Source organism: Aythya ferina, assembly GCF_964211825.1.
Source record: "Aythya ferina genome assembly, chromosome: 4".
In the NCBI taxonomy this organism is placed as follows: Eukaryota; Metazoa; Chordata; class Aves; order Anseriformes; family Anatidae; genus Aythya; species Aythya ferina.
Window position 1 is genome coordinate 62,451,164 of NC_140300.1, and position 27,819 is coordinate 62,478,982.

The 27,819-nt window shown below is 43.0% G+C and overlaps 2 protein-coding genes across 8 annotated transcripts in view; both read left to right on the forward strand.

Annotated features, from left to right (window-relative positions):
* LOC311436841 (transmembrane protease serine 11E-like) overlaps positions 1–12,539 on the forward strand; it is a 48,884-nt gene extending 36,345 nt beyond the window's left edge. For all 7 annotated transcript variants that reach the window (XM_084519357.1, XM_084519358.1, XM_084519355.1 and 4 more), the window contains 9 exons: positions 1,337–1,460; positions 2,523–2,638; positions 4,409–4,476; positions 6,015–6,178; positions 7,157–7,195; positions 9,500–9,680; positions 9,909–10,174; positions 10,988–11,130; positions 11,527–12,539. In XM_084519357.1, the coding sequence (XP_084375483.1) occupies positions 1,337–1,460; positions 2,523–2,638; positions 4,409–4,476; positions 6,015–6,178; positions 7,157–7,195; positions 9,500–9,680; positions 9,909–10,174; positions 10,988–11,130; positions 11,527–11,688 (1,263 nt within the window). In that variant the 3' untranslated portion in view covers positions 11,689–12,539. The remainder of the gene's footprint in view (positions 1–1,336; positions 1,461–2,522; positions 2,639–4,408; positions 4,477–6,014; positions 6,179–7,156; positions 7,196–9,499; positions 9,681–9,908; positions 10,175–10,987; positions 11,131–11,526) is intronic.
* A 5,368-nt stretch (positions 12,540–17,907) lies between these two features.
* LOC311435652 (transmembrane protease serine 11E-like) overlaps positions 17,908–27,819 on the forward strand; it is a 45,309-nt gene continuing 35,397 nt past the window's right edge. Inside the window, exons 1-4 of the mRNA XM_084516890.1 lie at positions 17,908–18,315; positions 20,656–20,725; positions 20,993–21,192; positions 21,277–21,470. Of these exons, the coding sequence (XP_084373016.1) occupies positions 21,307–21,470 (164 nt within the window). The 5' untranslated portion in view covers positions 17,908–18,315; positions 20,656–20,725; positions 20,993–21,192; positions 21,277–21,306. The remainder of the gene's footprint in view (positions 18,316–20,655; positions 20,726–20,992; positions 21,193–21,276; positions 21,471–27,819) is intronic.

The following is a 27,819-nucleotide window of genomic DNA, read 5'->3' on the forward strand; positions in this document are numbered from 1 at the left end:
CTCTGCTTGCTCATATCCATATTCACTCTGCTGTCTTCCTTGCCACCCCACAGCCAGAAAACCTGCAAAGCATCGCTCTCTCTGCCTGCCTGCTGCTTCCTGCTCCTGTCTTCTCAAATGTTGTTCACAAACGACTGTGCCAAAGGCCTGGAAAGGGGGAGAAGAGCATTTAGTATGTCTGGCAAACAGCAAACGCAAACATGGTTTAATGGGCATAATGCAGTATGGTGACTAGTCAGCTGAGAGCCTCCACCCCAGAGCTGGCTGCTGCCATTTGTCACTCCAGGCACCTTTGAGGGATTATCCCACATGTTCTTCTGACACCTTGTACTAAAGCCAGCTGTGATGTAGAGGCCTGGTGCGTGGCATGACAGCAGTTACTACATAGTGCCCTGTAGAATTACGAGGGATCTGAAATAATTGCACTTAAAGCTTTGCATCATCCTACAACAAAGCTACTGAGGACATGCGCAAAAATGCAGTTTTCCTAATGTTCTCTTGCCTAATGCTGTGCAAGAGAAAATAAATGGGAGGGAAAGGCTTACTGTGCATTTGTCCATGTGTGAGTTAGGTTCCCAGCCCTCTCATGGGTCTGCTGCTGGCTTTTGGTGTGCCAACAAGACTGGGTCTTCTTGTCGTGTGTTGTCATGTTAGGAGCTATTTCTCTCCCCTCTGGCAGGCTGTCTGGCAGAAGGCATGATGTTCTTACAACATATGCATGCTTTTGCTGCAAAGAAACCCAAAGCCAGTAGAAGACCGGTAAATGTTACTACTCATACCAATGAAAAAGAACTCAAAGTGGTGTGTTTTATAGCATCTCTGATAGCCTAGAGTACAGAAGGTGCCTCCTCTGTTATGAACTGTTACATTCAAGTCCAGTTTAAATACCTGTGTGGGCAGCCAGCTGTACTTGAGGTCTGTGTAATACTTCTTGATGGGAAATCGTCTCTACTGACCATGCCTGCACTACTTGAGGCTTTTCTCAGCTGTGCATGTGAGGTAGTGGAGGCAAGCTGGAACACAGGAGATTCTGACTAAATATAAGGAGAAAAAGCTTTTGCCCTGAGGGTGGTCAGAGACTGCACAAGGATCCCTGAGAGATCTCTGTTCTTGGAGACAGTGAACACTTGACAAAGCCTGGGGCAACCTGCTCCAGTGGAACCTCGTCTGAGCAGATCCAAACCCCTAGGGTTTGGAGGCCTTCCCAACCTACCTCTTTCTGTGAGTTTTTGTGTCAGTGAGCTGAGTTAAGCCGCACCAGATGCAGTTTTGCTCAGGATGTGTTACTGTGTTTCTAACAGAGTTGAATTTATCTGTGTTTTCTTCTTCAATGCAGATCCTGTCTCAGATGGACACAGCAGTGAAGCGTATGGAGCCATGGAAGATAGCAGTCATCGTTGTGTCAGTAATAGTTGGTCTGGCCATTGTCATTGGCTTGATTACGTATTTTTTGTGCCATTGTAAGTGCATCCCATTGTTGTTGTTGTTTTAAGGAGACTTTTGAGGTATCTGTTGTGTTTCACTTGCTACTGTGGTCCTGCCTGGTGATTCAGGTATGAAATTCACCCCAGGTATAGAATCTGCATGAGAACTTACTAGAGCCTGTGAAAGTCCTGTATTGATTAGAAACCCCCCAAGAATACTTAAAATATTACTTACCTGAAGTGAGGATTTAAATTTTGTCTGTACTTCAGTTTGCCTTGCCCTGCTCTCTCCCCTGGTATCCACAGTTAACCAATAACTGTGGTCTTGAGTGTAAACCAGAAGTGTCTCGTTAAGGCACTCAAGTTATGCATAGTAAGCTTCGTCTTGAACAGGATTTTTGCAGAAACTGAACCTGGCATCTCTGGCTGAGGATATTCCAGAAGGAGAAAGGACAGAGGTTTGGGCTTTCTTGGAGTCCTGGTTACCACGGATCTGGTTTCAGTGGTACTTGAATGATGCCACTCTATTCCCAGTTTCTGAAATACTGATGTGAGGGGTTTTGAAGTATATTGCTACTGGGACAGAGCTAGCTGTGTTGCTGTCTCAGCTCACTGAGAGTCAGTGAGGCCTTGGTTTATGTTAGGGTACCAGAAAGAGTAGGGGCAGAGCTGCAGCTTGTTTTTGCAGTTAGCTTTTTGCTAACTCTGCATTATAGGGCCCTTCTCTGCCATTCCCTCGAGAGCCAGGTTTTAAACTTAACCCGAATGCTGAATGGGTGCAAACAGCTCTGGGCCACCTGCCTTTGTGGGGCGGGGACATGCCAGAGGGCATCTAGGCTGATTAGAAGAAGACGGTCCTCAGAAGTTTATTAGTGGATGTAATTTAATGCTGCTTGGTGTAGTTGTCAGGGTGGAAATGAGCCCCCAGTTGGTCCATGGAGCAACAAAGTGGCCCAGATCCCCCTTTCCTCACAGTGCTGCCCAGAGCTTGGTCACAGCCAAAGCCTGAAAGTCTGACTTGTGCCATGTTCTGTGTGGAGCTGTGCTTGAACTGTATTGAAGAAAATGAACAACTTTTCCTTTTTCTCCCCTCTGCAGATCAGTACAGATATTACAATGCAGCTTTCCTTATCACCAACATCCAGTATGACACTCGGTACGAAAGGCAAACCACAGAAGAATTCAGATACCTGAGCCAAGAGATTGAAAACATGGTAAGCTAAGATGTTTCTCTGTTACTGCCTGACCTGTGGTGAAGAGTCCTTCATTTGTGTGATTGGAAATTAGACTCAGAGGTGATTGTGCCTCGTCTTATGTGGCTGGATTATACTGGGCAATTCCCAGGACAAAGAGTAGGAGGATGAGGAGAGGAACAAGATTAAACAGTGGAAAAGCTGAGTCTGTTCCCTGACTCTGCCACTCACCTGTGTTTAGCAGGGTGGTTGAGACTATCCTGCCTGCTATTGCCAACAGAGAAACCAGCAATGACATTAAGTTTTAAATGCTTGAGAAAAAGGGTAGATTGCTTGGGAAGAAAAACTTTATTGAAAGATCAGCCTGTGTCCTGCTTATTGCTCTCAGCATCATGGTATCTGCATGCCTTGCAATTTTTTTCAATGGTATCTGTCTCTCCAGACCTCTTTAGAGGTAGTTTGGTGTTTTTGCTGCCTGGGGCAGATGGGAAAAATAGCACAATGTGGTCAAGGCTCAGATCATCACAGTGTTAAGTGTTTAGTTCTCTTGGAAATAATCAGGAATTAGATGCCTAACTCCTGCTGGGAACTTCTTGGTTTTCCCACGGTTGCACAGGACTTGCATAGATTCGGGGCAGTAAATGGCCCTGTGCACTCCCACCCCAAATCAGGTGGGGTTTGTAAATAGTTGTGGACATATTCAGTGCAGGGATAGCATCTGGCTGATAGAGAATGTTCTGTGCTGGTTGCTGTACCCTAGCAGCTTCAGGGCTATTTCTTATTGAAGCCTAGAGCTGGGCAGTAAAATTGCAGTCCGTTCCCATTAAATAAGGGGGTGTACTGTGGGAATCAGTAATTGAAAAAGTTTGATCGTCTAGCAGAGGAACAGTTTAACCTCAGCATGATTCAATGTCCCGGAGGGCATACAGGGTATGAACTAGAGCTGTGAGAGGCTGTTTGTCCAACACATGCTACTGGCAAGGGGACTGTGTTGCTTGGCATTGATTGCCTTTTAACAAGGAAGGAAGACAGGGTGGTACAGAAGAGAGACTAAAATTACTTCAGAGATGCACAAAGCACAGCACCGTGAGGAAGCCTTAAGTGGAGAAAATAGCAAAAGTCCAGGTAACTTATTTAAACCAGAAAGTTGGGACCGCATGCCTTTCGGGGTGCTGTTCAGTGTTTTTGTTCAGGGCAGATTCACTCTAGGTTGTAGAATCATAGAGTCAATCGCCTTGTCCCCATTGCTTCTTGTCCTGTCACAGGACACCACTGAAAAGAATATGGCTCAGTCTTCTTTACAACCTTTCTAGTCATCTTCCAGTCATCTTTATATCCTCCCCAGTCATTTCTGGACTCTAGCATTCCACAGGGAGTGTTAAATTCCTTGTTGCTGTCTCTGCACTCAGGAAGGAGGAATTATACAAGTGCTTCTCCGCTCCACTGCAAGCTTGTCAGCAAGCTTTAAAACCTTGCTGTAGTGGCAAAGATGCCTTGTTGACTGTGTGCAAACAGATGGTAAGCACACGTGCTGTCTGTTCCAGCAAGCCTGTAGTTGAAAAGGCACCCAGAGAGCAGAAGAGATGGCAAAATTTGGCGAGACAGCAAAATTTGGCAAGTCAGCTGTTTATTTTTGGTTCTGCAACCTCCGATGGAAACTTAGTAGTAACTTTGGTGTAGAGGTGGGGATCTGAAAGCAACTTTTTGTGCTTCAGAGGCTCATGAGACTCTTAGTTTGAGAAACATGCACATATCATGGGTCTGTTTTAACACATTATTTTCCTTTAACAGATGTCTACAGTATTTAAGAAGTCCATTCTAAGTCAAAGGTACATCAGGTCCCATGTTGTCAGTCTAAGGTAAGTAATGTGAAGGTCAGGAACAAACAGAAATGTGATGAAGATCTTTTCTTCCTACCCCATGACAGTAGGGAATGTGCCTGGTTGATTTTGCTTGGATTATGCCAGCTGGATGACTAAGTCTTGGCTGCTTGTTGCTCTCCATCGGGGCTCAAAACACTGGTGAGGGCTTAATCTGCTTAGAGGTCAGCAAAGAAGAGAAAATTTGCCTTATACTTCGGCAGGTTGATTACTTGAACACCAGTTGTTTGTGGCTGTGATGCAGTAAGTGACTTTTTAGGTGATCCCAGCCTTCACTGCTAGTTAAGGGCTCAAGAGATCCAGTCAGCTCTTTATTCCATATCATTCTTCTTGGGGAAGTTTAGGCTGGTGTTTACCCCTCTGCGTGGTGTGCAGCAAGAAGTGACTGTTCTCCCTCCTCTCAAAAAAGAACTGAAGGAATAAATTCCACTGTGAGATGCCTGGATAGAGAGCAGAAAAGAGGCAAAAGGGACATACAGATATGAAGATCCTGTGGGAGCTTTTAAGTCTTTTTTCTCTGTGCAATAGCTTGTATTGCTCTCAGTGATAAGAACCATCACTTCCATCACACAATTTGGGTTTCAAATAGTTAAATTTCTATAAGGCCTAAATCTGCTGTGGAATATCTTTCCCTTTATGGCAAAGAATGCCACACTTCCTGCAAATATCCTTTTTCACAGCACTTTGGGGATCACTAGGTGATTATATTTTCTTAGGTTGTTCACATTTTTCTCTGCTACTGGTTTCTTCCGCAAGCCTCCCATGCTGTGTAGCTACAGAAATTACAAGATTTGGGAGCTAGACTTAAACAATTCCTTAATACCTTTTAGGCTGACCAAACAGTGCTCTGCTTTTAAAGTTTCACTAGCGTGAGTACACAAGAGAGTACCTTCTTTGTGTAAATGTGCACTGGTTCAGCTTAGCTGCATCTCTGCTCTCTTTGCCTCTAGGTTTCTGTTGCTTTTCCTTTAGACTGTTAGTCTAAAGTATTGTGCTTCAGAGTTTGTATTGATAATAAATGATCATACCTTGTTCTGATAACACAAACTATTGAGATTTTTGTCTCTCGATCCAAGGATGCTAACTCACCCATAAATGGACAAGTGACTTACATGGAAAGAAATGCCAGAAGACCTTTTAAATTTCTGTGGATCTAAGCTAGGTCTTATAAATGGATGTTAGGAATGGCTTGTTTGGTATCTGTTGAATGGTTTTAACTCTTGTGTTGTTTCTACTGCTATGTTCTGTTGATGGAGCTGCATAGAGACTAAAGGGAGTATTTCTTCCTCTCCTTGCAGAAGATTCCCTCTGATTGTTGTTACAGCGTGAACCAGGCCTTTTGCTGTCTGCTGACGTATGTCGTCATCTTCCTTTGCTTGTGCACAGCTATGCTGTTCGTTCCACACATCTGTGCAGACCAGACCTGTTCTTGTATAAGGAAGGCAGACAGTGCAAGCAGAACTAAGAGGCTTAGTGTGCAAAGAGAATGACACCACTTTGTTTATGTTGGTTTGCAGCCCGGATCCTGGCGGAGTGCTTGTATCTGTTGCTCTGGTATTTAAATTTGCCTCAGCTGATAGTACAGCAACAAGCTGGAGTCGTGTCAACACTGTGTTACGCAGAAGGCTGAAAACAAGCTCAACGTCATTGAATGTTGACCAGTCTACTATAACTCTCACAGGCAAGTGCCTTAGGTTTGTGTTTTTAGCTTGGAATTTGTTCCTCATACTTCACTGTTTTCAGTGTAATGAGCTTCGCTTTACTACACAAATACATGCAATTGCTGTTTTCTTCTTTTCCCTTCTCAAAATTGTTTTAGTGGCTGACAGCCCAGGAACTTGAAAGTAGTAGTAGCTTGAAGAGAGCTAAAGCAGACTGACACCTGTTTTAATGAGTGAGTTCTGCTCTGTGCATCAGAAGTTGGGTGTGTGACTTAGCTCTGAATGTGATTGGCCAACCTAATCCATCAAAAAAGAGGCCCAACTTTTCGAGCTGGGTTCACTCTGGGTTTACTCTGCTAAGATGCACAGTGAATTGGTGAGGAACCTGTATCACAAGGTACTTAAATGTGGAGTCCTCAAGCTCTTAAATAAAAATCTGAGATGGTTCTCTTCTCCATCATCTGCCATTTCCTTTGCTTATTCCACAGGTTGCTGTAGCAAATGTTCATAACCAAACCGTGTGGTTCCCTGGGCAGTCAGTAGTCCTCTCCCATGATTCTGTCATTGGTTGCTACCAGAACCTGGCAGAGGGAGTTTTTGTAGGGAAGAATCAGTAACGTTACAGCCAATCTCAACACTGGGGATTTGTGACCACCTTGCCTTACTGAATGTGAACCTACGCATATAGGTTTACATGTATGTATCATGCATAGCCCTCAGCACATGTAGATGTTACTTGGACCTATTTAGTCATCTATCTGCTGCTTCTTTAAGCCTTGAGCTAAGGCACAAAAGATTCATCCTTTGGCCTTGTGCTTTCAGTGAGGATTGTAAGCTTAACTGAACCTCTCCAATACAGCAAATTACTTTGACCATAGTGTCACTACAAGCAGCAAGGCAAACCATTTCATATGTTTACTAGTACAGAAAGGAGGCAGTCTGTCCTAGATCACATAGCAATATGAGATGCTCACTATATTTTTTGTTTTTCATTTCAGAGTTGAATGAGGACAAGGGAGATACGCTTTTAAACAACTGTAAGTACAAATGCTTTACAGAAATTATCAAGGGACATGGTGCTTATATATTCAGTGTTTATATGTTTTTTTTATACCTGAGATACAAGTTGAAAAATAACTTCTTAAAGCTATTAGAGTAGTAGATAATAGTAGGTAATTCATGAGCCAGGCAAGACTTGAGTCTTGCTGGCTCTACAGTATTTCCAGAGTTAGACATTCCAGCTTGGTGGTGGTGGGAAGCACTTGCATTAGTGTTGACCACGTGAAGTAGATGAGTTGCTGTCAGTGAGTTTTGCATGAGGACTGCAGTTGCTGTGAGCTGAGAATCGTGCTGGATGGGAGACTGCCACTTGCTAAAACAAGCAAGACAGGAAAAACACAGCCTTACAATGTTGTCCAGGTTGTATCTTCCAAGCATAACATACATGGAGTCTTAAAGAAAGCCCTAGCTTTTAAGCAGTTTCTGAAAGTGATCATGCCAGATGCTTTTCTCTAGAAGACAACCTGCTGCCTGCAGAGCCCCTGTTCAGTCCTTTGCTTCATTGCACGTGTGTACATTCCTGTCTGCCCTGAGCTGGTAGCCATCGACCCTACAGACTAAAGCAGCTAATAGCATCCTGCTGGCAAAGACGAATAGCTCTTAGACTGCTCAGGAATTCATCTTTCCTTTCTTCTCTTGCCGCTTTCCTCGTCTAACAGTGTTTGTCTGTAAGAGAAGGGTTGTTGTCTTGTACCCTGCACAGAGGTCATGTCCATGGCCTTGCAGGAGTCGGAGGTGGTGCTGGAGCAGTGCCAAACACAAGGCTGGAAGTGAGCTATCTGTGGAAATGAGTGATCTGGTGAGCTGCCACCATGTCTAGCAGCTGCATGTCCTCACTCCTTCCAATACGTCCTCCATCTGGCCCTCTCCTCCCTGTGAAAGTTTGGCAATAGATGTTCTTAAGGTTTGGGAGCTAAAAGCTTGCAGCCTTCAGGGAAAGACCAGAGGATGGGAGAGGGAGGAGAGCTGTCCACAGCAAGAGCAAGGCAGTGACACAGCCCTGAAGAAGGGAAGGTTCTGAGTCCCTCTCCTGTTCCGTGCTCTCAGGTAAGGTGATAGAACTCCTCTGGAAGCGTGGAAACAGGATCAGTACCTTCTCAGATGAACCCTGTACAAAGGGTCTCTGACTGCATCTTTGTGCTGTCCTGAGCACTAGAGACCTCCAGCATCCCTGCCTAGCATGGTCACGGGCATTGCGTGTGTTGCACATGGATGTTCCATGTTTAAATGGTCCCTGAGAATTAACTTGTTTGGTTTTGTGGTTTTTTTTTGGCTGATATATGACTGTGCTGTTGGCACAGTGGCTGTAAGTAAATTGTTGGAAGAAGACGACAGTATTTATTTATTTTTTTGCTGTTGTTGTCAAAGCTGACCTGCAGGTGACCTGACAAAATCCTTTTCTTATTTCCTTGGTTTATGGGTGGTTGTTTTTTTTTTTTGTTGCTGAACTTCTCTAGCAATTCTGTGACACTTAAAGCTGTACTGATTGTGTTGTTATTTCCTTTGCTGTGCAGGTGGGGCTTTACAAATAATGAAAGATTGCCCCGCAGCGTTTGAGTTCACAAGTGATGCGTAGTGTCTGTCTGCTGCATATTTTGGTGTTGGTGTGTGTATTGAAGCTTAAAGCTGTCCTGGTCTGGCAGTTGTTTATATAGGGATTCAGCAGTGTTTTTGCACTCAGTTTTTAAGTGTTTTTGATGTTCTTTAATGTACAGTAGCAAGAGAGGGATAGCCTCTTTAGATGAAACTCAGATGTCATTGTTACAAAAGCTAATGGTTAATTACCAGTGCATGTGTGTCTTTGTGCCCAATAACATGGGTGGGTGTGAGCCTGTATGCACATACACACCAGCAAGCATATCCCTCTGTACAACTCTAGACAAATACGAAACAAAGTGAGTTTCACAGAAAGGCAGTATTTTTTAGTTAGGCAAACAGTTACAGCTGGAGAAAATAGTCTCTCTGATACACAGCCTTCGTGGAAGTTCACATGGCCTTGTGTCTGGCAACTGGTTTAATGAAAAAGTGGTAGTTTTTCTACCAACTTTCACTTAACCCCATACCTATCCCGAGATGCTTGTGACCACAAAACCTGGCTTCCCTGCTATTGAAGGCACTGCTTTAGGTGAGGGTTTTCTCTTGACATCGCTTCCCTCTTGTGCCTGTGTCAGCAGCCGCGTGGGCCTGCCCAAAGCAAGACCCTGTTTTCCCTCAATCAGCTAAACCAGAGCTGCCTTTTTTTTTTTTCCTTTTTTTTTTCCTTTTTTTTTTTTTCCTGGCAGTCTGTGGAATTCGAAGGGAGACATTCTCCTTCACAGGAGTGGAAAGAATAATCGGCGGGCAGCGTGCACAGGATGGGGAATGGCCATGGCAGGCTAGTATTCAGCTCGATGGGACCCATCGCTGTGGTGCATCAGTGATCAGTAATACATGGCTTGTGACTGCGGCCCACTGCTTTAGAGGGTAAGTCATCAGCACCTTTCTGATCCTATAGGCCCTATAACTTCTGGGTGCTCGGACAGGTCTTCTCTTGTCCTTCAAGGCCCACTAAGGTCTATACCTGCTGAAAGATATCTGTCTCTTCTCTGTTCCTTGGACAAAGCTGACCACATTACATTTTGGTGAAATGGAAAGCTGTGTTCTTGTTAGGATCTTCTGTATGGCTGTGACCTCATCCCAAATGTCTTTCAGAGCAAAAGAGCCTCGGAGGTGGACAGCCAGCTTTGGAATTCTGCTGAGACCTCCGAAACAGAAAAAATACGTCCGAAGAATTATCGTTCATGAAAAATATAGCGAATTTCTCCTCGATCATGAGTATGATGTGGCTGTTGTGGAACTTGCCTCCCCTATTGAGTTCACAAGTGATGTACACAGTGTCTGTCTTCCTGAAGCATCTCATGTATTCCGGGATAATGCTTCTTGTTTTGTCACAGGCTGGGGAGCTTTGGAGAACGATGGTGAGTGTCTGTTTTCTTCTCGTGCTGTCACACGTGTGTCTTACAAGGCTGATGTTAGTTTTATGGTTTTTGTTTGTTTTGGATTTCTGAGATTTTGTGTTTAAGAAGTGAATTTGCTAACAATGCACTGGTGGACTTGGCTTGCTTTTTTGTTGTTGCTTTTGAGTGGTGGCCTGGAATATGGAAAAAAGCAGCAGGTTAGCCTTATGGGAAAAAGAGCAGCTTTTTTTTTTTGTCACTGCATGTATTGTGATGGCTGAAGGTGCTCAGTTTTTCATTCTTACTTGCCTAGTGTTCTGGGTTTAGCTCTGACATGAATTTTTACCATTCAGCTTTGTCTGTCATACTAGTTGATGAAACTTTGTGATAGATCTCTCTTTGGTGCTAATTCAGGCTTCAGTTCATCAAATAACTTGAATAACCTTCTGAGCGATTGAGCTATAAGCTGTGTTTTATGGTAGATTCTTGGGGTGATTGCCCGGAGTTGCATTGCAGTTAACCAAACGGGTCTTTCTATGGGCATCAAGGACACACCTTGTAGCCAACAGTTGAATTGAATGCTGAAACGTGTACAAAAATCCCTTTTCCTGTTATGTGAAACAGCATCTGGATGGAGAAGGGTCATGTTTGGGATGAGCGAGTAAAGGACTTCAGGATAAATAATAACTTTCTTCTTTAGACATTGTCTGAGTAGCTCCCTTTGCTGCCTGCAATGGCAGGAAAGCTATAGAAAAATGTGACTACTCCTAATCCTTGTGTGTGTTTTACGTTGCATACACTGTCTGCAAATCCTAATACCACTTTTCCTTCTAGGCAATAGTGTTAATCAACTTCGACAAGCAGAAGTGAAAATCATAAGCACTAGGATTTGTAATAGGAGGGAGGTGTATGGTGGAACAGTAACACCTGGAATGTTGTGTGCTGGATACTTAGAGGGACAGGTGGATGCTTGCCAGGTAAGTCTTGTCTTAAGTAATAGTAAAAGGGAAGGACATGGGGTGGGAAGTGATGTTTCCTAGAAATAAGAAATAATCAAGATCCTCCAAAGTATGTGTTTTGTTTATGGGGTTCAAGATCTTTACAGATGTAAATTAGGAACTTCATTGCTCCTGGGCTGTGGTCTGCACTTATGTGTTTAGTTTTTATATATAAATGAAGATGTGAGGGTGTAGAATGGAAGAGACTATTAGATACTGGCTGTCAGCTTCCATCTTCTCAAGTCATGCAGAGGTTAAACATAGCTGTGGTCTGGAGACAAACATTTGTCAGTTGTAACAGAACAATGTGGTGCTCACTTCATTAGCAAACACTGTTTTCTTTATGTTCCTGCCTACTGATGTTTTTCTCCATAGGGTGACTCTGGTGGGCCACTGGTGCATGCCAACTCCAGAGGAATCTGGTATCTCGTGGGAATAGTGAGCTGGGGAGATGACTGTGGCAAGCCAAATAAACCAGGAGTATACACACGAGTGACTTATTATCGAGACTGGATCGCTTCCCAAACGGGCATCTGAAACCTGCAGTGGCTTAAGTTTTGTGGGCTGTGTGTAAGGCTATTCCTCTGACACATTCTGCTCTGTGGTTACCCTCTAAACAGCTGCTGGCTTGGCTTGTGGTGATGTATCAAGTGCCAGCAAGCTCAGAGTAGTCTAGGACTTGAAATTGGTTTGGCCTACCTCCAGAAAGGAACGGACTCAATTCGTGTGACAGAGCTGTTTGTTCGCAAAGTATTCTGTCAAAGGGGCAAAGGCTTTGGTTTATGCGCAACATGCTGACCCTCTTCTCTGTGGCCAAATGTCTTGGCCACTACTTTTGTAACCAGGCAAAGCATCTGAGCCTAAACAATTATTTATCAGCATCCAAGAGAAGTCATAACAAAAATATTGCCCATCTGTTTGCTGCATGTTCCCAAGGCCCCTCCTATCTGTAGACCAGCTCTAACTGAGCCTGACTCCAAGGCTGCTGTGCTTCTGAATACTCCTTGAGCTCTTTTCTTGCAATGCTCCAGGAAGCATACTGTAATAATGAACAGAAGATGGCTTAGAGACATTCCAGTTCCTAGTATCATGTCAGCTACCTGGGTGAACTGAGAAGTTTTCTTTGCTGTGTTATTCTGAAGAAGTGATTGCTGAGAGACATCAACTTCTGTCCACGTTCGCTGAACAAGTGTGTCCACTTCACGCTTTGTGTGTACTGTACCTACCACAGCATTTGCCACGAGTGATTGCTGGATTTGAGACTGAAAACCACTTTGTATTCATGCCATTCTGTTGTCATATCAGAATATTGGGCTGAATGAATTTCCATTTTAAAACTTTCCGGATTGTATGGTTTATAATAAAAGTCCTTGGCTTTTTGTGCAGGATGGAGCTTTGTAACAATCTTGGTATGACCGTTGCTGAAAACAATCTCCAAAAACTGCTTGTTCTCACAAATGGTGCTCTCAGGTCTTTTTAAGTTAACCTGTATATCTTCAGCTGCATTCTGGGGGGTGAAAAAAAGCACATCATTGTCACGGTGGAAATGCATGTCTGCTTCAGAAAAGAGAACTTCAGACTGATCCAGAAATCCATGTAAAGATCTTTCTCCTGTCAGGAGTTAAGAGGTGCCTGTGTCTTCTTGCTAGTCCATAGCTAGCCCATCTGATCTCACAAACTTTCTACTTTCTTTGCCTTTGTTTTCAGGAGGCCATGTTCCTCAAACTCGTACACCCCAGCAGTGGAGCATGCTGCTGAGGATGCTTTCCTTAACATGTTTGCAGACTCTTTCCAACACTGTGTGGTTGCTCATTCTGACAACGCTGAATGGTGTGGTCTTAATTGTTAGATATATGAGCCACTCACTTGCTCTCTTTTTCTTTGGTGGTCAGAAGAGAAAACTTGTCAAAGGAAATACCAGCCACACTGCTGAGACCCGGAGCTGATTCAGTGTGGCAAACAGGCAGGAATTTTAAGCCAGGCTAGCAAAGATGAGCAAAGCAGGAGGCTTTCAGCATCCTCACATTTAGATGATTTGGGGAAAGACTGATTATAATCTCAGGATCAAAGTGTTGTCCAAACTGAGTACAAGTCAGTTAATATCATCAGTCGTAATTCAGGGGTAATGCAGCTTGCTGCAAACCCTACCCAACAGAGCATCAAGTTAACAGAAGTATTTTTATTGTACAACCTATGATTTAGGTACCTGCAAGCAGAGCGAACCATGCTTTACTGGATCTTCACTGGAGCTATGGGTTGTTTGGATGATTCTACTTCTGTGAACATCATGAAGACCTGGTGTTTAAAATGTGCTCTTGGGAACTTTTCTTGTGGGATACTGTGAGCTCCAGAAACAAAACCTTAGTGGTTTAAGTTTTAGGTAGGGAATAAAAAGTATCAAGGTGGTTCCATAGGTCTGAGCCTGACAAATATCACTTTAAACCCGTAAACAGAACATGGATTTGAAGTATGTTGCCTGCAAAGGAAGCTTAAAAACAATGCGTGGCAAGTGTGTAAGATTTGTTTTTTTTTTCCTGGTAACAATTGTCTTAGTGGGACAGTAAGTAAAATTCAAGTCTTCTTGAAAAAGAAACGTTATTAAAAGATGCCATGAGTTTCTAATTCCCAAAGCACACTTTTTTTTTTTTTCCTCATCCTGCCAAATTTCATTGTAGTTCAGGAACATAACATTTTTCAGGTCTGCAAATCCCAGATATTTCACTGTTTTCCAGAAACAGGTAAGTAGATGTCCAAAAGATTTCTTCTGAGTGTGTGAACTTTCTGGTTGCACTTGTTTTGAGTACATTTAAGCATTTTGATCTGTGCAAAGGGCTGCTGTAAATGTAATTCTCCAAAGTAGTGCACATAAAGCTGAAAAAGTGAGCTCATTTTTTGCTGAAGGAGCTTCCAATTCTGAGCATCCATCTGGAGGGATCTAGTGCATGGCTGACCTTAATGCCAAGTGCCAGTGCAGTGCAGCCAGGAGGAGTGGGATTTCAGAGGACCAGACACAGTGTGTGTTTTTCATGATCGCAGCAGGAACAAGTCTTCTGGCCTTGTTTCTCTTGGAAGCAATGTAGTTTCCATGCTCTGAGGCCTCTTGGTGATGCAAAGCAGTATAAATGGGGACTATCAATGAGATCGCCTCAAACAGCACTCCATCCACAGGCATACTGGTGCAGATGGGCCTGATGGATCTGAATCTCTTTCTTATGGCAAAACTACGTCCTCGTCAGCATCGTCTAGCTTTTCTTGAGAGAAATTGTGGAAACCTGAAGCAATGTATGCAGCAAAAATATTGTTTGGTTTAGGTGGCCTAGCAGACTTGTATTTTTTCTAAGCTGGGCTCACCTGTTTCTAAAGCTGCAAGCTTTGCCTGCTCTCAACCATGTTTTCCAAGGAATTGTGACCACAACTGAAGGCAGAATGGGATGCATCTAACCATAAATTGTGCGTGACACACAGGAATGTAATTTATATGTCACTCAAATAAAAAACTGTTAAAAATTGTCTTCTGTTCCAGGTACTTGTTAATTTCCTGTGTCATGGTAAACAACTGCCAGCTGGGGACTGGTCAGTTTATGAAGGTTATACCGATTCTGTGCCATGTATTTACATGCTGAATTTATGTAGTCTTTAACAGTTGTCTTTGTCTTGTTTGAGGAGTGTCACCGGAAGCCCTGTGCATGCTGTTGAGACTCGAACAAGTTAACCTGCCTGCTGAAGGTTACCCTGTTTTGCATGCAGGCAGAAGCAGGTCTTGGATCAGCCACTAGAGGGTGAATGGCATTGTTTAAGGGCCTCTTAGAACTCGTGGTGCTCTGTTTCAGGTGCTCTGTTTCAGGTCCATGGAAGGAGCCTGGAGTACAAGGTACTATGTCAGTGTTGCCTTGACAGTGCAGAGATGCTCCATGATCATCTTGCAAAATTTGAGGAAAGGACAGCTGTTCAGCTTTTAGAGTAGGTCTCCGCAGCACCGAGCTTTGGTTTCTTCCCCCACTTACCAAAAAGTTGGTATCAAATGCTCCTGTTCACATATGTAAGTACAGCATGTTATGGCTATGAGCAAGGGACTGAGCAGATTTTGCCTGCTGCTCTGCTGCACCAGAGCCAAACCACGGTGCTGCAGGAAAGCAGACTGAAAGTGCACAATATTGGTTATCGTTGGTATCATGGGTCTGTTTTCTCAGCTCGTTGGCCTTCTTGCAAAAAGGATGGCAAAGAGCAGCAGCAATTTGGAGTCTGGTAGGATGCAGTGGCTTACAGCTGCTGTTTGCTTTGATCTCCTGTTCTGAGAACTGATGATTCTTCTAGATTGAAGACCCTAAATTTGTTCCTTTCCAAGATGGGAAACTTGCAAAGTTCTGAGCCAGAAGAGCAAGCTCTTAATGAATAAAATTTGCTAAAGTTCATTGATCCTGGTCTGGAATGCCGAATAGCCAAAGGGAGGGTCTTGGAATTTGAGATTGAAAGGGTTAAAAAAAAAAAAAAAAAAAAAGCCTTAGTGCAGAACTCCCAGACATGCAAGGTTGGTAGGAACAAAAAGGTTCCTTTGGAAGAACAGTAGCCCTTGTGTCATGTTTTATGAGGTCAAGTGTAATAAAGGGAGTCTTAAATCAGAGACAGGCTGTGTAACAGACATCTTTGTAACAAGTCTGTTTTGTTTTTTGTTTTTTTGAACAATGTAGGGAAAACTACTTTTTTGCTGTTTTCTGGCAGCATGTGCTGTGTACATGACACTTTATTAATGAGGATTTTGTAGCTGATTACTACCATGATGGTTAGAATAGCTAAGTGTTACAAATGGCTGTTAATCTGCTTTATCTTGAGCTTTCTAATTTAATATGTTACCCAAAGGAAGTGTCATTTAAGGATATTTTGTTTGCAAGCCACTGCTAGCAGCTTGTTCTCATGCAAATGAGCTGTTTCCATAAAGACAAAGAAAAGGCTTTTGGAAACCTGTTACTCAAAAATCTGATGAGCTTCTTTTCCGTAAGCTTGGATAGGTCAAGGAATTCATGGCATGTTTCTCATTCACTTGATTACTGGAAGGAATGCCTTAGCTAAACCCCCAAAGTTGTGTCTTGCTCTGTTCTTCCCCTCAGCTGCAGTGCCTCCCACCTTCTGGTTGTGTCATTAGGCGGCACAGTCTTTGAGGAAGGACTTGCCGTCATCCTGGTATCCGGAGGCTGTTCAAACCACGGACGGTTCTTTGCAAGTCAAAAACAATCAGCTGCCTGCAATTGTCGTGTGTCTCACTTCCCTCAGACTCTTGGGGTCACCTGCAGTCTGCAACCTTTGAGTGACCCAGACAGTCTGGGACTCCAGGCCAGCTGACCTGCATACCAAAGGGACATGTTACTGAGATCATCCCTTCCCAGTGGACAGACTGTGGCCCAGATGGTCTGGTTGCTCTTGCTTTGAGCGGGAGGCTTGGACTAGACTGTTTATGGTACTCAGGATAGATGACTGCCCCCCAATGGTTTCTGTGGCAGGTGAGTGCTCCGGCAAGACAAGCTGAGGACAGCTGGCACCGAGCCACCTGCATGCTGATGGACAGAACTTCACCAGGATGCAGTACTTGGTGCTGTTGTCCCCACCTTGTCTGGCACTGTCACCAATAATTGAGTAATCAATGAAAATAGTAGGGCATGGAGGGGAAAACAAGCCTTTCTGTGCAACCTAGGCAGAGCACAGATTACCCAAGAGGGAGCTCTCGTATGCACTGCTGCTAAGTGGGACCTTAATTTTGGTGCTGAGCAGCCCTGCTTGAAGCACGCTGAGTTTTTCCTTCAAAGTCACTTGTCCTCTAAACCCTGACTGCAAGGTTAGCCGGAGTTGAAATGGCTGCAGGATGGACTTTGTGGGCTTGATACTCATTATGTCTGATGTAGCCTGTGAAGCCTCAAAAGCTAAGGCAGCGTACCATGCATCAGGCAGGCAACTGCTCACAAGAACCCCAGTCTTGCATGGGTCCTGCATGCTGCTGCTAAGTCACCTGGCACAGATAATAGCTGGGGCAGAAAGCGTTTCAAAGAGGCAGACACATAGCTGGTAAGAACTAGAATGAAATCAAATCTAAGCTAGCCATTTTCTGGGAACATAGAGACATAGAAGTCTTGTTTTGACTATATCACTTGCAGAGAACAGAATAGGATAGTTCAGTTGGGAGGGACCTACAAAGATCATCTTGCCTCACCAGTATGCTCATCAATATGCCTGATCACTTCAGGGGTAACCAGAAGTTAAAGCATATTGCTGAGGGTGTTGTACAAATGCCTCCTGAACACTGACAGACACGGGGCATCAATCTGCATCAGTGCTCCCAGGAAGTCTTTTCTGCACTTCTGCTGCCTAAAATTACGATCTTATGGTTAATTTTGGCAGTACCTGTAAAGGATATAGTTTGTTTGCTTGTTTTTTAATCTCAATGTACCTTATTTCTTTGTAGGGCTAGTCGAGCAATATAAAGACCTCACGTCTCTTGGGAGATGCTTGGTAGATGATCGTGAGAGGAGGATTTGTGTGGTGGGTAGTCAGAGAGGCTTGTTGGCCTGATTTTAGGTAACCCCAGGAACAAGATGTGGGCTGGCCTGTTCCCCTGAACCAAGCAGCAGCTCTGGCTTGGCAGCTGCAGAGGACAGGTACATATACATGTGCTACCTTTTTGCCTTGAATGGGGTGACAGGCTATGAATTCTTTCTTAATGACACTGGAAGTGGGGGATTTCTGTTGTCTAAGGGCGTTGTCAGTATTGTGGGCTGGCCTTTCTGGCTGCTACTTAGACGGGTGTAGCAGTTTCTGTTATAAGGGCCTGGAAAGAGGGACTGTTTGGAAACCAACCAGGGCAGGATCTAGCATACTGCAGGGCTTGAGGCCATGGCTGTAACATCTGAGAGCCTCTCCATGCTCAGGATCTCAAAACTGCAGGGGCACGTATTAAAATTCGGCCTCAAGTGACTTTTTGTGGCTCAAGATAAAGGACTTGGCTTCTCTCCCAGCCCTGACATTTGAGCTAGAGAATCGTTCTCTCCGTCCACTTATCAGTTATTAAAAGCCATGGCTGGGAATTTCAGGTGCCAAAGAAAAGATGTTATAATAAACTTTTTTTTTTTTTTTTTTTGTAAAAGCAGGAGAGGTGGTGTGTAGCGTGTCTAGCTGAAGGTAAGTATAAAGAAATGCATCTCATTTAGAGCTCCCTTGCATTTCAGAAGTCAAATGCAAGATGCTTTCATATTTTCAGGATGGGGGGGGGGACGGGACTTGAAGCTACAAATGAGCTGTCAAAATGAGCTGATGGAAAACGAGTGGACATCTCCAAGGATAGAATTCCATTGTAGTAGACCCATTTGGCCTTTTCAGGTGCTCACAGAAAAATTTAGATTCGAAGGGATGTCCAGAGGTCTTTGTTCAACCCCCTGCTCAGAGCAGGTCTAATTAGTTCAGGTTGATTAGTGCTGTGCACTTTAACAGTGCTTCTGTCAGTTCTGTTGAATATCGCCGGCAGGAACATCCACTTCTCACTGGAAAAGTAATGACTGGCACGATACAAGATCTAAAATTCGTAGCCCAGGTTGGGTAACTGGTAGGCAATTATGTGAAACATCTTTGCTTATAAATTCCAAAGATGTTATTGCTTTGGGGCTGGCCAGTGGCCATCTCTCAAGGTATCCTTTGTCTCTACAGCCATGCAGCCTGTGTGAGTACGCAAACATAAACCAAGGCAGCCTGTTATTACCATTCTTAGGCAAGCAGACCGACTGGCTGGGCTGACTTTGCAGGGTTAAATGGATGGAATCGTTATTACATCTTTTTACACTTTCATTTACAAAATCCTGTGCGCCCACATTGTCTGATTTCCACCCTATGCTTTGATGGATAGTTTCTGTATTGCTTCCCTACTATTAACCAAAAATACTGCTTACTGACTTTGCTTACTGAATAACTCCCCAGTAATAAGCACTTTGCAATTTGCTAATTTATTGTGAAGAAAATTGTTCCTTAATGATTGTCTTTTCTTGGCCTGTCTGTACCGTTGTTCCTGTGGACAAGTATGTGTAAATGGCTCTTGTATGTTCTGATGCAGGCAAGAATATTTCCTTATTTTCCACTGTTTTCCAGGACTATTTATTTTAATGGCTAATTAATCTGAAAACAAAAGCAACCTCCTTCAATTGTTGTTAGGCAAATTGCAAAAAAATATTGATCCAAAAAATCCAAATCCTGTTTTTGGGCTATCTCTGTTGTTTATGCTTTACAGTAACAACAGGAAGAAGGTCTGTCCCTTGAGATGAGCTTTGAAAATTACCAGTTCATGTATTTGTTGTCCATGATGCTTCCTCTAGCAGTACCTCCAGAGATCCCTCGCAACCTGGTGTTCTCCTCTTCCTCTCCAAGAAATCTCATTGCAGAACCCATGTTCCTGAATGAGTTTTACCTCAAACTCCCGCTGTTTGCTGAAATAAAGGCCTGTTCTGCTGGGATTTGTTTTTCTCTTGACCCAGGTAGGTAGAGTTGGCCTTGTAGGCACATCAGGGAAAAATCTGTGCGTCTTATTCTGCCAACACTTCAAGGGCCACCTTTGCCCAGTGTGCTTGGCCTAGTTACACAGAGCACCTTATTTGTGGTCTTCAAATACTCATCAAGAAGTTAATGTTAATAACCTGCTAACAATGCTGCTAACTTTTATCTCTATGACCAGGTCACTGTGCACAGCCTCAGACTGACCATTCTGGGAAGAAATTGCTCCATGCCTCTTTGGGTTACATCCCAAGCTTAATTAAACCTTTTCTGTTCTAGGACTGTGTGACTTGAAAGGATGACATATTTTGTGATCGTAATGTGTATTTGAAAGAAAAAAAAAGTTAAAGCAGGCGATTTTAACATCTTTTCATAAATTCTGGATTTAATTGGTTTGTAAAGATGGAGTGCTAGAGTTCCTGTGGATGTTAGGAGGGTATTAGTACATGGTAATTGTGTATTCACTTATACAAAGTAGGTAATTGCAGCAATGCCCCTTCTACAGGGAGATAAGAGAAGCCAAAAAAAGCAGTTGATTTGATCAAAGCAAGGGGAAAAAAAAAAAAAAAAAAAAACATCGAGAGAAACAGGAGGTGCAGTGCAGCAGCACTCAGCTTTTCCCACCTTCTCAGAAATGGGTTGTCCAGACAATTGTTCCTCAAATCATGCTGAAGTGCTTGTGAGTGGACATTTATGGGGAAAGAGGGAAAGGGACTATGTTTAACTAGATGAAAATTTGATCCTTCTGTTGTTTCTACTCCTCTGTTACTGAGGATTTTGTGAATGAGTGTTCCCATGAAAGTGACTGGATTCCTGACACTTCACTGAAAAAACAAATGCTTCCAACTTCTTGGCAAAAACCCAACTGCATCAAAGGCCAGAAGCAAGGAGTTTGGATTCTGGTAATTTTCCATTTTCATTTGGGGATTTAGATGTAAGTGCCCGATCTCTCACCAGAGAATATCCATTTTTTTCCCCTTCCAGCTGGCTCTGAAGAACCAGGTTTGCACTGGGAGAAGTGAATTCCAAGGAGATTGGTGGCCCTTTTCACAGAGTAAGCATTTTCCACAGGCGGGGTTATGCCAACCATTACATGACTAACGTGTAATTAGGAGGCTGGATACTTATAGTTGTCATGTCCCTGATGCCAAGGGAGTCCAGGACAGCTGTGGAAGAGCGAGCACTGAGGGAGATGTGGCTTGGCTGACCAAGCCGTTTATGTCTGTGTTTGTTTTTGTGCTGGGCCTTTGTGTTGGCTGCCTCAGGAGGCGAGTGACTGAAGTGTGGACAGCGCGGTGACTCTCCCTTATGGCTTTTACAGTGAGTCTATGGTAGAAGGTGCTGCCAGCCAGGCGAAGGCCTGCTGTAAGGACACGATTTGGACAGAAAGGGAGTGCTAGGAAAGGGAAACTTAACACACTTCCTGTTCTGCTGTGGTGAGGAACAAGTCTTCTTGCCTGGGCCGGTTTATCTACCCCGTCCATCTCTGCCTGGGGAGTTCTTTGATGCTGAGCTGATCAGGTTAGAGTCTTCTTATCGACTCCATGCTTACCTCTGTTTGTTTTTATTCCGAAGTTCGCTCTCTCGTTTTGCAATAACCCACAGGGTGCTGGGTGTTGCGCCAGCCGTGCCTCAATGAAGGATCTTCACTCAACACCTTTCCCTTCCCGTCACACCAGTCAATGCGACTCCTGCATTTTCCAGCAGCATTCGCTACGCAGTCCAGACTTCAGCCGAGCTGTGGTTGGAGGTCAGAAAGGCTACCAGACCTACCGGGACCTACCATGGGATCTTCAAAAGTAGGTGGTGTGTTTTAACTCGGCAAGTTTTATTTGGAGGTGTAATGTTAGTAGGGGATATCGTTTATGGGAGATCCCTAGGAAGTGGAGGACACACATAGGTCCAGAAAAAACATTGCTGTTCTTTGTCTTTCCTGCCCTCAGCCCTCGTTGTATCTCTGCCTCCCTTCATCCTTTTAGAAGTAGAGTACATCATGGACCCATCCAAAATTTGCAGCTTGAAAGGGGGCAATAAATGGAAGGGACACTAAACAGTAAGTTGCAGGCTGAAGGGGAGATTTGGGAGATCAGTTTGGATGAAAGAAATAATGTGTGGCTGGAGGGAGAACCGCAGAGGATAATCCTTTCCTAGCATGGCCAGGAGCACAAAGATTTGCCTTCTGTTTAGAAAGTTGATATGATGGCTTAAGTTGACACTTATCTTTCCCTCTGTAATTGTCTTATCCTGCCCCCAGCAGGATTTTATTGCAACAGTGCAGAATCCAGGAAACTTTTTTTGTGTCAAAATCAAATTTTAACAAGACAGTTTTGGGAAACCCTGCCTTTTAGTCAGGTCTAGGTACAATATTATTTCCCTCAAGCCGTGCAAAGGGTCCCAGTTAAAGCAGCAAAGGCAGCATAGCTTCATAAGGAGAAGGTAGCCATGAAATGTTCATTGTTAAATGTTGTTGCTAGAACTTTTAAAGTAGAAGCCACAGTTTCTGAGGATACTGACCAGGTGTTTTGTATTTGGAAACATTTTATGCAGTCAGAGATGCTAGATATTCTTAATTTTGTTTTACTGTAACTTAATGTTAAAGACATTGCTGGAAAGTTCAGAGTATTTTTATGAAAAGGAGCCTCCCAGCCACAATGTTCTACTATGATCTCTTAGATCAGAGCAGGGATCCAATCGTAAATGTAGAGTGAGCTGCCTGGAGTTTGTTGTTTAACACTGGCTCCTGAATTTATGGAAACTTTGATTCTGGGTTGACAGAACTTATTCTTTCTGCACACTTATGTGTTTCTCTCTTTTTCCAACGACAATAATGTTTTAGTCAGTATAGTGGTGACTTTGTCAGGAGAAGACTGAGTTCAGCTTGTGGTACTCAACACTCAAAGATCGTACTGCCAGTTCAACATCCATACCTTTAAAACTGTGCTGCTCTGACAGTCAGTGAGGAAGAAATCCCCATCAGTTCTGAATACCACTTTGTGCATGTTATATAAAGGTGTGTAAGTGAGGCTTCTGTACATAGCAGAACTGAAAAGCTATTCCTTTTTCTAGTTAGATGGAAATCTAGTTGCTATGTCTTGTTTATATCAACAGTGGTGTAAACCATTTTAATAACAGTGTGCTAGACAGTAGTTAAACAACATCTAAGTCCAGTTTGGTTGCATCCTGTTTAGGAAAGGATTTAGTTGTTTAGTTTGTTAGATTGTTGTAAAATCTTAAGTGGGGGAAATCTGCATTGGATGATTAAATATTTACACATTTCAGAAAGGATGGAGACTGGTCTTAATCAAAGAGCCCGTGCAGCTTGTTAAATGTCCAGAGATTGTTGTTGGCCAGGGATATAGGTCTGAGTATGCACCTGTGAACCTTTGCTTTTTGAGCACATCACACTGTGCCTTAGTCTGTAATAAGAGTAGCGCTTCAGTGTTAGCTTTATCCAGCTCCAAGATGTCTCTTTCTACAGCATTTTGAGCTAAGCTGGAACATGTGCTCCATAAGATCCTTCAGAAAGCAAAGCTGCTAAGGCGAACAGGGTGGAGTGGACAGCCTAGTTGGTCTTGTTGCTCCCGCATTGTGCTGTGCCCTGTGGTCTGGGGAGCAGTGACCTACCACAGCTTCCTTGTGAAGATCTTGTGCTCTGGCAGGGTGAGTTGTAGAGTAACTGGTGCTGTATATGTTAGTCTAAAAGTGAATATGTAGGTGGAAATGCAGTGGCACTTGCACCAATTTGTCATCCGGTAGGTGGGCAAAATAAGTGTAAATTACAGACTGTTGAGGTGTAGCAGGAAATGAATACCAGCCCTGGTGCAAGGACAGTCATGTTCCATTGGTATTAGTGGGAGTTGCATTTGATTATTGCAGGAGATAGATGTTCCTGCATGGCATCAAACAAACTTACTCTGCTCAGTTTGCGTGCTCCGGTCTAGATCCTGATTCCAGAAGACTGTAGTGAAGTTGTGATATATGCCAGAACTAATTTGATGACTTCAGAATAGGTACCATTTGCGTTTCCTTGCCATTTTCCCTCAGTTTCTGAGCTTTTCAGACAGAAAAACAAAATTATGAAGAACTTAATCCTGAGTATTAAAATCTGGTCATCTTCATTACCTGAGCAAGCCCCGGTGTAAGCTCAGCTGCGTTTCTGGCCTCTGCTGTTCCTACTAGAGGGTGTTGCGGAAGGGCCTTACTCTAAGTTTTTCATAGGCAATCTCTTTTGGGTCAGTGCATTTTGGGTCAGCGGCAAGCCTTTAATTTGTTGTGTTTCTATCACGTACTTTGTCCATTTTTGTATTTTTAGAGAGATTGAGATCTGTGTTCTCAATGAAGTCTGGTTGACACAAACCTTGGGATGGCTTCATTTGACTTGCTTCCAATACTACACAATCAGACGACTTCATGTAGTTTGTGGACAGATTTGATGATAACAGGGACAGGTTTCATACAGAAAAGAACATGGGAGTTGCTAAATTTCTCTGTCACTGGAAAATTGCTGAATCTCTTGCCTAAGGAGTCTTCTCTCATTTCAGCAGCATTTCTTCTGTGAAGAAATTTGTCCATCTCTGTTCAGTGAAAAAACATTGCTAGATTACAGCATTGCACTGTTTATCTGCCCAGACCAGCAACGTTTTATTGTATATAAGCTATAAAATACAGAAAAACTTATTATTCAGCCAGAAATGCGAGCTTCCAAACTACATGAAAAGCTGGATACTTTGGGCCAGATTCTCAGTGGATATAAGCTGTAGCAGATGCACACAATCACGAAGGCAGAAGAGCTGGTCTTGTTCTATCAGACCTGCAGAACTCTTCAGGAGTCATGTACGTATAGTTGCTTTACTGGGACTTCTCATATGCCCAGTAAACAGGTTAAGACACCGTCACTGTCCTATTATGTGTGTGTTTATGTGCTGCAATTATTACTAAGGCTGATAAAACACTTTTCATCAATTTTCCTCAAAGTGCGCCTCAAATAAGAATGGAATACCAGACATTTTAAAACTATCAAGAAAATCTTCCTGCCTAAGCTTCTTTTATAGGACTATAAACAAAGGACGTTGAATAATCCACAAGAAAACATCACTTCTAGGTGGCTGTTTTGGGTTTGGTAGTTGCACTGTTGTGTCAACAACTTTCTTTTGCAGACGCTGCTGGTGCGTGCATGCCAAAGCAGAGGCCTGTGCTGTTTCACAGTGTGTGCTGACTTAGCTAGACACAGGCTCTGATCTGAAGCTCACAGCAGCTAATGGAGGGCAGATAATTCTCACAAGCGTCAGAGCTTGCTTTCTTCCCTGGCAAGGGCTTTCCCTCTGAAGCAGGAGGTTTGACTCACTGGAGAGGGTTTTAAATTTGCTCCTTTGGAAGAAATGAACTTTAATCCCGAGATGTGGAAGAGTTGCTAATTCTTCCTAAATTAGCCATTTCAGGCTGTACTGAGGCAAGTATGTGAATGATTTATTTAATGTATTTATGACATTTTAATTGAGTGGCATCCATAAGAAACTAGTTAGGGTATTAGATAAGATTTTTAAATTCTTGAAACTTTTTTTTTTTGATACCCCTCTGTTAATGAAAGTCAACAGACAACTAGCTGACCACTGTGTCCTTGCCATCTGTGGCTTTTAAAATTTATAAAGGGGGCAGGGATCCCTCTGGCTTTGTGCTAATTGGTGTGGGGTTTCTTATTGAGAAAGAGGTTTCTTGGGGGCTGCTTTATGCTCATGATGGGGGGAGCCCAAACACTGATATAAAATGTGTCCCTTCAAATCACCCGCCACCACTCAGGAAGAGTCTCAGTGGACATTTCTAGGAAAATAACCAGCAGAATGCCAGTTGAAATGAGCCAATAATATGTTAGGAATTATTAGGAAACAGAACAACCAAATGAAATTGTTACGCTAATATGGCCAATTTTACATCTTTTTTTGTTTGCTTGTTTCTCTTTGTCAGCAAACATTTCATTCCTCTTCCCAATCAGACAAATCTTAATCTGAAATTGGCGAACAACCTTTTGCCAAGGGATGAAACCTAGTCCCTGACTGCAGTATATTTAAGATTACTGCACTGAGGTAGAGGGAAGGACCATGAAGGCTGGAAAGCAGAAGGGACCCTAACAGAAAACCCAGTGAGGTCAGTGGGAGATTTTCAGCTGATTTTTTGCTCAGGCTTAAAATCTCCATTTCTCCTGAAGGAAACTACTGACTGCTGCTGTAGGGTTTTTAATCCTGCTGTGTATTTCTGTTACACTCCCTGTTCTTCTCTGTTGAGCAGGTAGTTCCCAAGGGGTTAGCAGAGACTGCTTGACTCTTGACCTGAGAACCTAATTTCCTGCTGTTGAACTTGTATCAGCTCTCTGCAGTGTTCAAGCTCTTGGTCATCATGTGAATCAAAGCTATTTCAGTTTGGGGATAGCTACTTCTCGTGTATTGAATCCCTCCAAGTACTGTCTCACTTTTCATTTGACAATGTGTCCCATTGTGTAATAATTAATCTTTGAGGAATGAACCTTAGGAGACAGAGCAGAGCAGGAATACAGCTCAAACCTACTGGAAATGGACAAGTATCAACTCAGCAAGCTGTGTGCTTTTGTCTTCAATACAGATGTTTGAAAACCTGGCTTTGAAATTCAGTCCGCATCTTTTCAAATGGAGAAGTATCCAGTTTGTACAGATTAGCCAAACAGCCTAATCAGGGACATTCTAGTCATAATATTATTATTATTTTTTTTTTAACCAAGTTTTGGTTTTAGAACAAACTTATGATGGAGAGCAAGTCTTTTAACAGTCCTTTCATGCCTTTATTTAAAAGGAAAGGGAAGCCCTTATTCGGTAGAAAAGACATCTCAGTTTTTCCCCAAACAATCCCACCTCTATTAAGTGACTTTCTGTGATGTATTTCTTGAATTTCATCAGTTAAGAAGCTGTTCAATTTAGAGCCTGATGAAATGGTGCTCTCAAAGAGGTTTCATGAATTCAGTGGAAGTCATGTAGTGAGTAAGATTACACATATAAGTAACTGTTGTGGACTGAGGCTTCTGTTTACTACATGGAACTCAAAAGGGAAGAAATTAAGAATAAGGATATAAAAAATGTTTACACAAAAATGCTGAAAAGGTTTGTAATATATAGAATGTTCTTGCTCTATAATCGTGTCCCAGCCATGTTACTTCTGGTCTGATACCGTTCTTTCACTGATATGATAGGCAGTTACTTCTTCTCACTCACCTGCTGTGGTGTGGAGTTGGCATTCAGCCTTTTAAATGGGCTTCTCAAACCCAGCATTTTGGTTTGGGGCTCTGCCAGGATCGTTATAGCTGAAAGACTTTCTCAGTGTTTTTTTTTTTTTGTTTTGTTTTCTGTGAAGTTTGAGGAAGGCAATTGCTTTTTTAAATGAAACTAAGATAATGAATGTGAGTAGGTCGTGTCAAGTTAGCTGTGTTTTTCTTCGTTTGTTTGTTGGGTTGTTTTTTATTTATTTTTGCAACTTAGTCTTACTGCAAGCCTTGTAGAAATATTTGCAAAACACATTGTCCGTGCACTCCTGGCACCACACAGGAAAAAAATAAAAAACATAGACTAAAGCTGAACTTGCCACTCACTTAATGAATTAAGGTAAGAGCTACTGCTACACCCACTAGGGCTTTGAGATCTCTCAGACAATAAGCTGAGTCCTGTTGGATCCTGATTTCATGTAGCACATCCTTAAGGGCTGCCTCCATAAATGAATGTTCTCCATGGAGACCAGATTCCAGGCACCACAGCGGTGAGTGATCATTGGAAGTTTAGTTAAATTGCTCTGGCTTTAAGTTTTAAATAAACACGGAGAGCAAATGTAGTAGTACTAGAGATGTTAAGGTGTGGTTCTCTTAGATTTGTTTTAATCAATTTTCTGACCAAAATGCTTATGAAATCTCCTCTTCTCAAAATATTTAAATTATCCCTATTTTATTTTATCCCATTTCCTATTTGCTTTCCAGTAACAGATAATTATCCATTGGAAAGAAAGACCAGTTTATGAGGAAGTTAGAGTCAGTTTCCTATATTTTTCTGTATCTGACTCTGAACACTTGTGAGCCCACTGGTCAATCAGTCTAGAAATGTGTGGCTTGAAACACAGGCGTGAGGAAAAGATGCTACC